General features: G+C 32.0%; 1 protein-coding gene across 2 annotated transcripts in view; it reads left to right on the plus strand.

Moving 5' to 3' along the window:
• The window catches only part of ADGRL3 (adhesion G protein-coupled receptor L3), a 788,620-nt gene extending 779,104 nt beyond the window's left edge, over window positions 1-9,516 (plus strand). For both annotated transcript variants that reach the window (XM_081302961.1, XM_081302962.1), the window contains one exon: window positions 1,704-9,516. In XM_081302961.1, the coding sequence (XP_081159087.1) occupies window positions 1,704-2,503 (800 nt within the window). In that variant the 3' untranslated portion in view covers window positions 2,504-9,516. The remainder of the gene's footprint in view (window positions 1-1,703) is intronic.
• The last annotated feature ends 1,978 nt before the right edge of the window (window positions 9,517-11,494 follow it).

The raw sequence follows: 11,494 nt of genomic DNA on the forward strand, positions 1-11,494 counted from the left end.
GCCACGCAACCCTAACCATCTAGCATCCATTGCAGCCTCTGCAGCTGCAGTCACCCATCACATACAGCCCTTTAAAAGGCATTTACTTTTTTTTCTTAACATTGTGGATTTGTGTACAAGATATAACATGAAAATAAATCGCTTCAACCTATGTCTGTGATAGCTGCTTTTTAATGCATTTTATGCATTGCTATTTTTTAAAAACGGAGTTTCTTGAATACAGAGCGTGCATCAGAAGTTCGTATAAAAATTGACATATTCGACTGTTCATTTAAACTAGTATTGAACTAGTCAAGTTTTGATAAATGTAACTGCATCACAGATATAGAATGACTGCTATATTTTCACAAGTTAGCAGCATATTGAGAAGTTTAATAGAATTCTTTGACTAATTTTTCATAAAAGGAAATACCCTTCCTAATTTACCAGAATTGGTTAAGTGTTTGTGTGTGTTTTTTCTTTTGTGGTTGCATTTGAATTGATTTAAGAAACTATTATAGATTATTGAATTTTCTGTTCATTCAAGGGAATGCTAAAACCTTGAAGAAGTATGTGGTCAAATTTAATTCACTGCAGCTGTTTCTACCAGAATAAAATGTTTATCCTCTTTCAAACCCAAAATTTAATATGCCCCAAAGTCTTCACTCATTATAAAATGGTAACAGTAGTATTGACGACATAATTTTGGGAATCAAATCCCTGTTTTTACACTTTCTCATGCAGTATTAAGTAATGACCCTGGATAATCACTAACGGCCTAATATGAAATAATAACCAAAGTGCTTAGAGCAGAAAAAAATAGAAAGTAAATCCAAATACTTTTGAAAGTTCCTAGTGTGTAAATTATTTTGGTGTGCCATTTATTTGACTCAGCATTGTTTAATGACTATATCATTCTGACAAATTTAACATAATCCTTTTGTGGTTTTATGTATAGGGATTATTTAAATAATCTATTTATTTATCACATTCATTTACTTATTTGATAGTAAGGATTGAACCCAGGGGCGCTTTATCAGAGAGCAAAATTCCCAGCCTTTTTTAAAGTTTTTTTTTGAGACAGGGTTTCGCTGAATTGCTGAGGCTAGCTTCTCTTGCGATACTCTGGAGTTACTGGGATTACAGGCATGCGCCACCACACCTGGTTTGGGATTATTTTTAATTTCACAAAATTATATATTAAATTATGAAAAACTATTTCTTTTACTTTTTACTAGCATATTGAATGGACCACACATGAATTATGTTAATATTGTAGCTACTTCAGTAATAAGAGAGCATGTAAAATTAAAGGTAACAAATTATTTAATTGACCTTGATGGCTATAAATTGAAAGCTATGAATGACTACACCAAAATTTTGTGTTATTTTGCCCATGTTATAACCAAACATGCTTCAAATAATGTCAGACAGTGTGTGAAAATTGCCAATTTATAATTCATAGGTTTTTTTTAAAAAAAAATCTTTTGAGATTTATTTTAAATACTTCTTTTCCAAGATTTTGATCAATTGTCCAATTATACACATATATTTGGTTATATACAGCTAAATTTAATGTTTTTGTTCCTGGACATTTTAGATTAAGTTAAATGCTAGCGCTTTATACATATTTCATAGTCAATAAATGTTTTGCTTTTGTGTTTGTGTGTGTGTTCTATGGCCTATTGGATATGAATGTCATAGTGTCTTGTAATCTTTTTCAGAGGGGCTTCTGAACAATGCCAGGGATACAAGTGTCATGGATACTCTACCACTGAATGGTAACCATGGCAATAGTTACAGCATTGCCAGCGGCGAGTACCTGAGCAACTGTGTGCAAATTATAGACCGCGGCTATAACCATAATGAGACCGCCCTAGAGAAAAAGATTCTGAAGGAACTCACTTCCAATTACATCCCTTCTTACCTGAACAACCACGAGCGTTCCAGCGAACAGAACAGGAATTTGATGAACAAGCTGGTGAATAACCTCGGCAGTGCAAGTGAAGATGATGCCATTGTCCTCGATGATGCCACATCCTTCAATCATGAGGAGAGTCTGGGCCTGGAACTCATTCATGAAGAATCGGATGCTCCTTTGCTGCCCCCAAGGGTTTACTCCACGGAGAACCACCAGCCACACCACTACAGCAGAAGGCGGATCCCCCAAGACCACAGTGAGAGCTTTTTTCCTTTGCTAACCAACGAGCACACAGAAGATCTCCAGTCACCCCACAGGGACTCCCTCTATACCAGTATGCCAGCACTGGCTGGTGTGCCCGCCGCAGAGAGCGTTACCACCAGCACCCAGACCGAACCCCCAGCGGCCAAATGTGGTGATGCCGAAGATGTTTACTACAAAAGCATGCCAAACCTAGGCTCCAGAAACCACGTCCATCAGCTGCACACTTACTACCAGCTAGGGCGCGGCAGCAGTGATGGATTCATAGTTCCTCCAAACAAAGATGGGACCTCTCCGGAGGGAAGTTCAAAAGGACCTGCTCACTTGGTCACTAGTCTATAGAAGATGACACAGAAATTTAAACCAACAAAACTGCTAACACCTTGTTGACTGTTCTGAGTTGAAATAAGCAGTGGTAATAATGTGTGTACTCCTAAATCTTTATGCTGTTCTCAAAAGACAAACAAGAACTCTTGACTTTTTCTTTTTCTTTTCTTTTTTTTTAAACTGGGATTTTTAGGTCAGCCCAGGGGAGAAAGATAACTGCTGAAATCCCCCTGTGCCCTTTCCTTTCTTGTCCTTTCCCCCCCTCAGATGGAGACTTCATTATGTTAATGAACGAGATATGAAGAAAATGGCGCTCATTGTGGCCTTGTTGAATTATGTTGTGTTTGTTTTAACATCTCTGATGCTCTGTTACTATAATTACAAGGACCTGATTTTTGAAAGGCCAGAACAATTGTTTGAAATTAGTAACAATGCTGCATCTAGATTGGAGTGCTGCACAAACAAACATAAAAGCGAAGCAAAACTGTTATCACATAGTGGTTTATGGTCACTCACCACCTGTTCACCACAGCAGGAATAGCTGTGGAAAACAAAACAACAAAATTAATAATGAAATGGAGGGGAATTCTAGAATTATATGCTAAATGCATATTTTATGATTTGCTGTATTAACTGATGATAAAACTAATGGCAGAAAAAATTGAACAATTTCTATGTAATGTACAGATACTAGCATTGCACATATAGTCTGCTTTCTGTTCCTCCAGAATTTGAGTCCTGTTAATGTAGTGGGAAAAAAAAAGAAATTTTCTTTTTCTTTTGTGCTAGTCTTGCAAGTTTGTCTACCAGTAAAAAAAAAAGAAAAAAGAAAAAAAAAAGAAAAAAAAAGCAAAGTTTCCTCCTTTTTTTTCTTCCTTTCTTCATTTTCTTTTTCTTTGCCTCCCCCCCCTCCCAACTTGTTTTCTTTAAAACTTCACCTGGGAAATAAATAAATAAATAAATAAAACTATCACTTTATAAGAATCATTTTCTAGTAATGCAAACAAATTATTTTTTACAAAAAAGAAAAGAAAATAAATAAAATTAGATTTCCTTCCCTGACTATATATCTTTATCCAGCCAGAAGATTTCCAACAGCATTTTTGCAAATTAGAGCAGGACGAACTTTCATGTTTACAGGGCACATCTGTTGTAATGCAAAGCATATTTGGCAAGCAGTTCATCACCAAGATAGTAGCTATGATTCTAGAAGTCAAGAGGTGTCTATAGGACTAGTGGGGCTTCTGCATGTGAAAAACGGTATTTCATAGACGATAAAGTGCTGAATGCTCAGTCTGGCCCCCAAGCGGGCACCTGCACTACCAAGTTTTAGAGGAAATTCATTCCCTGGTAGTAAGAATTGAAAGGTCAAATAATTTTGAAGTGATTTTTTTAAGTCTTCTGTTTATTAACAGGAAAATTTATTTATTTGACAGGATTTTAAGTAATGTAGGATACAAGAGGTAAATTAGCAGCACATATAATTTTTTTTTTAAATTTATGATCCATTTTGTATGGTCTCAAAGTTGGATGACCTCATTACTAATATTTGTTGTAAAAGTGAAACTTGTTTGCCAACCAATAAACAACTGATTGAGATTTAGAAGATATTGTATTGATGTATGTACTATATTATTAATTTTCCTTTTCATTTTTCTCGCCTTTCTTTGCCTCTATTTTCAGTATATAAACTTTGCTAACCCTCTGTGACCTACGTAAGCCATGAAAAAGAAATCAATCTGACTCAACAAATAACCTAAGCACAAAATGATAATCAGTTTTGCAGACAAAGTCAACCAGAAAATGGGATGGACATCTTTATGTTGTCTAAAACAAGGTGCATTACTTACACTCAAGCAGGTTAACATATAGGTTACTGTATGCCTATTTATAAACCCGCTGTAGTTACTATGCTTATTTTAATAAACAGATGCAATCAGAGATTCAAATATCAAATTACAACGGAATCATTTTTCCTCTTTCATAAGCTCCATTTTGATAAAGAAAGAAATTTAAATTTATTCCATTGGCTAAAAGCTGCAAGAATCATGGCAAAGAAAACAACATTTTTAAAGGGCACTATAAACCATTTTTTTGTGCCATTTTTTCTTGTTATAAAGGAGGAAAGAGGAGGGGAAATATAAATCCTTTCAAAGAAACTTTCTTGATCTTTGATTACTCCAGATCCTTTTCCAGCAGTATTCAACCATGGAGTTCTTTCTAAGCAAAACTACAATGAACTTGCCAATTCATAATTTCTCTTGTTCTATGCCTTGGGATTTTATTTTTCAAAAATCTACATGCCATCCACCAATAAATGATTGTCTTAAATCAAAATGATAAAGAATAGTGTAGAGAATGGCCAGTAATCCATACATATTTATAAAATATATGACAAAAAAAAAGTTGTACTGGTCAGAGTACATCTTAACTGTTTTATCACCTTAAAATATCTTATGTCTCATTTCTTTTTAGTCAATTGATATCAATGTTTCCTTAAATTGGAGGAGTACCACAGGCTTCAGCAGTAATGAGGTTTCCCTAACACCACCCAGTGGCCGTATTAGCACCTGAAAGGTGTTTAACTCACTTGATGCCTAGATTATATGTGGCCAGAAAAGAACCCTTCTTTAACATGTAAAACATAACTCCAAAAACACACATGTTGACTGTGGATTGTGAGCGCTTAAGCTTGGTGTGACAAACAGTAATCTGTATGGAAGCATTTCTAAGTAAGAAGCTAGATTCACAGAACAATGGGGAAACTACCTCAATTCAGCTTGCTGATTTTCTGATATTGCTACCTCCTTGCTTGTGATCTTTTTGTGTTTTATTATATGGAAATTTGAAGCAGGTAACCTGCCCAGCTCTGCATAGACCAAGTGGAAAAAAGATCACTTGGAACACCTTAACTGGTACAGAAGTCTATGCAATATAATAGGTTAATACCAAGCTCTTGCATCAAGATGAAAGTGTGAGATTTTTTTTTTAACCTCTCCTCCATCTTAATTGGTGTGCTTTCAGAGAGAATTAAGTTCCCAAAGATTTTGACAGGAAGAGATTGTTCCTCCGAATTTGATGTGACTATTAATGAAAACAGTGGATAAAGTAGTTAATTGCACATGTATTTCAATAGAAATTTGCATAAAATATGTATTCATTTAGTCCTATGTACACTAGCAAGGGTTGAATTTCTGAACTTCAATTTTCCCCTCAAATGCCTTTTTCAAGCAAAGCTACTGATGAACTAATAATTTTTTTTTATTTTTTTCTATCACCTTTATTGACTCCGTTTTTCCAATATTTTATGAAATTCATGATTTACTTATCTGAATATTTTCAATGTACTTGGTTTTCCATTAAGAAGTAAATTTCCATTCAACATACATAATGTATGTGCATAGCACATTATTTAGCCAGCTGAAAGTAAAAGCTAAGTATTGCTTCTAGTAAAATAATATTTTGTAATGTTTTATTTGAATTTTATTTTTTCTTTGAAATCTAAGTCATATGATGGTTTTATCAGGACACTAGCTAATGGTCCTCATGTTTAATTGATTTTGAAACTAATGGACTGTTCTACAGCATATTCCTAACTGATAATATTTATGATGAAACACAAATTTTGGGAAGAAGAAATAGATTAAAATTTCAGTTAAAGTTTATGAGCATACCTCCTTGTTTCCATTCTATTAAAATTTAACTACTGGAATTGAATGATTAAAAAAATATGCTAAAATTATCATAATGACAAAACAACTGGCATGAGAACAATTTTCATGAAAGGAAAATTAATAAGGAAACTATATTAACCAAAAGCAAATAATAGAAATTTCCTTAACTTCCTGTAAAAAAATTCACAATGACTCTAAATTGAAAGTTTATGATCTGTATTTTTAAGATTCCCAATATGAAAATATTGACATTGAAATGATCTTTAAATTTAGATATTTAAATTTTAATATTAGCTTAGTTGATGTGATAAAATTTTTCATAATATAATGCAGCATATAAAGGAATTGGTAACATTTATAAAGATCCATATAATTAATTTTAGGCAATATCTTCAGCTATATGTGTTCAATTCACTGACTAGTTTCAAGATCAATATTAAAAACTTTTATGACTGACTTTCTGCATTACTGTATAGACCAAAAGAAAAGAGAAAAAACAGTGTCTTGAGTTGTCTAAAGATCAATTCTGAACTAAACTATTGTCATCACCTATTAATGAAAGAATATTTTTTAAATTGTTCATTAGTACTGTATCAAAGTGCTACTATTTAGAATGTTTTTGAAAACAAAATAAAACACTGTTGAACTACAAATGCATGTCAATTCAACCTCAGCGAATGAAAAACTAAAACAAAATTTTAATCTGGTTTTGAGCAAATACGAGGATACTGGTATGAATGGCCTTTCTTTAACAAACATACTGAGATAAAGTAGCCCAAGGTATTAAGATATAATTAGTTTATTTTTAGCAATTCATAAAACTCATCATGTCATTGTTAGGCATTCCTAAATTATACTTTACATCTCATATTAGATTTCTGCACATTGAAATGTTAGAAAGGTGGAGGCCCAAATGCAAAGCAGCATAAGAATAGCTTATGGAAGTGTTTCTGTGCAAATTAATTCTACATAAGACTCTTCTTTGAGCTCATAAAATAGATTCAAGAGAATACAAGAGTACGTTTAATTTTGTAATAAGAAAATACGTCTATATCAAACCATCTGAAAAATATTATTAGACATTTAACCATATATATCCTAGAAATGAAAATGTTGATAGTTGTTTCTTTCTTGTTCAGCCATAAGACAAAATTCTATTTACTACTTTACTGTGATCACATCCTCTTTGCTTTAAAAGGAAAACCAGTCTTTAACGTTCACCTGTACACAAACTTACAAATCATAATTCCTTTTATTTAACTTTCAGAGAAAATGAATCACAATTATTGCAAACTTTGTGATTTTTATAATAAGATAGGTGGTTAATATAGTTTTACATATTCTCATTTGATATATTTATTTTTATTCTTTTTAAAAAAATTGTTTAAAGTCAGCACTTCTTTAACATCTAGCATCTTTAAGTTAAATGTCTTGATATCAACTATTTGGATATTTCTTTCTCTTAATAGTGTCATCTGCAATTTTTTCATTGATAACTTGTGCCTCTTTAGAGTATGTCAAAGGTAAACAGCAAACCATTATTCATGTGAAGAAGCAGGAGACTGCATATAAAAATGACCTCTGTTGTGATAAACAACGCTTTTCAACTACAATATGAACAGATGAATAGAACCAAGTTGCCAAGACCTAATTTAGATGATAAGACCTAAATGAGAATTATACAGGAAATGCTTTAGAAAAAATAACAAAATCATATATCTTGATAAAAATGTTATATACTATACCAAATGCTGATTTGTTCAGAAAACATTAAATTGGAGTTTACCATATTATAATTTCATCCTGCTAATTCCACAGAAAACACTACATACTTGTAGCACTATTTAGATAGTTTGTGTCTAGCTAAACCTAAAAAAATATATAAATGTTTAAAAAATATAAGTATTTTGCCTCAATTCACCTTCATTTTCTAATCTGCCAACTCAGTCGTACAGCAACACAGTGCTACTAGTAGCTTTGTACCTTTTAGAGCTTTATTATGAATCTAATAAGCATTAAATTGATATTGAAATTATGTATGTTGTACAAAGTAACTCATAATCAAGCAATATTCATATTAAAGGATAATTATACATATGAATATTACATTAAGGCTGAAAAAATAAATATACTACTGAAAATTTTACTCTCAAATCCTCTCTTCAATTACTGCAGTCAATTGACACAATTCTGCAGGCAGTTGTGCACATGGTGGATTATTAAAATACCACATAATCCAAATGCATCTAAGTGTATTCAATGTTCCTTTCATTCTAAATGCTAAAGGAAAAACTTGAAAGAAGAGGAAAGTAGACTTCTAAGGATCTAATTTAAACATTGTTATTCAGATTGAATAATTTTAAAATGAGAATGCTACACTATTTGATCTGAGGCAGAGGTTACAAAAAATTTACTTAGGCAAAAATCAGGATTTTACATTTAGAGGAATTCAGATGGTCTCAATTGCCTAAGATTGCAAAAATTCACACTCCATTGGAAAGGAACTATCTTTAAAATCTAAGCCTAAATATCACTTTTTAAAATGTAAAAATTCCTCTGATTCTTCTGACAGAGGAAAATGATCCTGAACCCAAAACGAAATACATTGATTGATTAACCTCAAAAGGTATTTGGCAAAATTAGTGTATCAACTATAATAGCAGGTAGAGATTGTTAGAATTGAAACTCAGTATGCAGTGAGGAAGATGGTGTCCTCATGTGCTAACAACTGCCTGATCCTCTAGAGTGTATATTTAATGCCTTGCATTTCAAGTTGTCCCAATGGCTTAAGCTTTGACATTTTGAATCATTTAAAAGTTATTTGATAATAAAAATTTCCTCTATCATTCTAGTAATAAAAAGTGGTATGTTTTGAAACAAGCTGTAGATAATCAGATGTGTGCATTTATAAATAAATCTCATTTGTTTGTATATTTTAACACTGACCTTTGCCTGTGAACTACAAAATCAAGATCTGTAGAGTCAGGTTGATTTCCCTTCATTTGGCTTCTGTGAATGCATTGGAAGTGGACAGATAATTTGGAAGATTTTTCATACTGTTTTCCCTCTCACCAAACATTTAATCTAATTCAAGATATATCTTTTAAAAAACAATAGTATACTTAAAAAAACTAACAACTAATTGAGCTATTCTTCACTGATAAGAAAAAAATCACTTTTCAAAACAAAAATCTAGCTAATGCAGCTTTGGTCTTTTAGGATTCTCATATATTTCCACACGGAATTATTCTTATCATATACACTTACCAGATTTCAAGCTACTGGATTTTTTTCTCTTGTACAACCTTTTCATCCTTAAAAAAAAAATGCTCTGTACAATCACATGTAAAACCATAAGCTACAAACCTCAATAAAAAAAAATATCAGTAAACAATAAGTGATGTAGTTACTGTTATTGTATGGGATCACCAAAACTTTGGTTTTTGGATAATGTTCAAACAACAGGATAATTAATACCTGAAATATGGACTCTTAATATCTTTCCTGTGCCCATAATCTTCATGCCCTGCCACCTACCCCTTCATACATTGAAAATAAAATGTAAGGACTTTTTTTTTAACCTTTTCTTTTCTGTTACCACCTGAAAAGTTTATAAGGGTATTTGTCCTTTAGGGGAACATAGGAAATGAAATTAAGAATTTACCGTTTGACCTGTAAGTTTGCAATTAATAAGACATAATCAAATTTAATCTTGTATCTCCTGACTCATCTTATTATCCTTATCTCATATTGGGGAGTAGTACAGACATCCTCTGGTCCAAAAGAGAATTTGGAGCTCTGTGCTGTGAGATGACATTTTTCTCTTGAATAAAGGTTACAAAAAATTCTAGAAAATATTTTTAATCAGAAGATAGATATTACATACAAGCAACACTCTGTGGTGTTAGGGATTCTGATTATTTTATTTATTAACTTTGTGTATTGGCACAATGAGTACAATATAAGCTGGATAAATTTAACTCAGATACTTCCTCCATAATATTGAAAATACACTTTCTACAAAGGAAGTGGAAGGGAATCAGCAACTCCTGAGAGCCAAGTATGTGTCTGGCATTTTACATGGCCCCACTTATTCTTTGGTAATATAGCAAAAATAGATTTATTATACTGTTTGGGAGGAAAAAACCCCTCAGATCCCATAGTCACAGAGCTAGTGAGTTTTGAAACAAAAACCTCTCAGTTTAACGTTCATTTTGTTTATTATTAATCATACTGCATCAACAAAATGATTAGCTAAAAATAAATTAACCCATTGCTTTTCATTTAAGTATGAGATTGAAAATAGACATTTCAAGCCAATGCTGAAAACCATGAATCTCAAAAGTTTATGCAGACCTATTTTACTAGGTAGTAAGATGTAAACATAAAGCTGGGTTCTTGGGAAAAATCCCCACAGATATGAAAGGATAAAGGGGGATAGACATAGAGAAATATCTTTTAATCTGTTATTTATCATCTATTATTTATCTATCGTCTATATCTATCAATTAAAAAATTCAGAGAACTGATTTTGGAATTCTGCTTCTGTCATCAGTTTTATATCTTCCAAAAAGTTATTTAAGTTTTCTAAGAATAGGGTTCCACATATCTAAATATTGAAATACAGTTTATTAAATGTGATATATAATGTATTAGGCACACATAAAATCTTTATACCTAAAATTCTAGAAGTTTAGAATCTAGAATTCTAGAATCTGTATTCTGAGTTTACACTAAATAGTCTCTGTTTGTGTCTTGTTGATTCTATTAGTTCCTCACTCCCAATAATGGTTAAATCATAGTAATATTATTCTAAATCAAAATTTTAAAAGTTCTACTCATATATATGTATATACATATACATATATATTATATGCATATACATAAATATATATGCATATCTCCAGCTCATTTTATTGTCAGAGTGCTTATAATACTGTAATACTGTTTCTGTAGTATATATGTATAATATTGTAATACTGTTTCTTAGTCTTTATGACCCCAGTTCTTCACAATTCAATAGTTTTACAAACTGTACTTCCAGTGCTCTGATGCAACATTCTATAATCTTTATTCAGCAGGTAGTATCTGATGGTAAAAGATGGGTCTAAGCTTAAATATATTTGGGAGGTATAAGACAAACACATTTTTTAACTGTAATATTTCAGAGAATGCATCACAAAACTTCAAGAGCAGTATATATTGTACTGCCTCCTAAAACTATTTGTCCCTGAAATCCTTGAGGAACCGGAACAGTAATACATTGAAAATTTAACGATTCATGAAACTCAGTTGGTGAATTCTTACACAAAACATTTTTGCTACCACTGAG

This window comes from Spermophilus citellus (assembly GCF_964194105.1).
Source record: "Spermophilus citellus genome assembly, chromosome: 8".
NCBI lineage: Eukaryota > Metazoa > Chordata > Mammalia > Rodentia > Sciuridae > Spermophilus > Spermophilus citellus.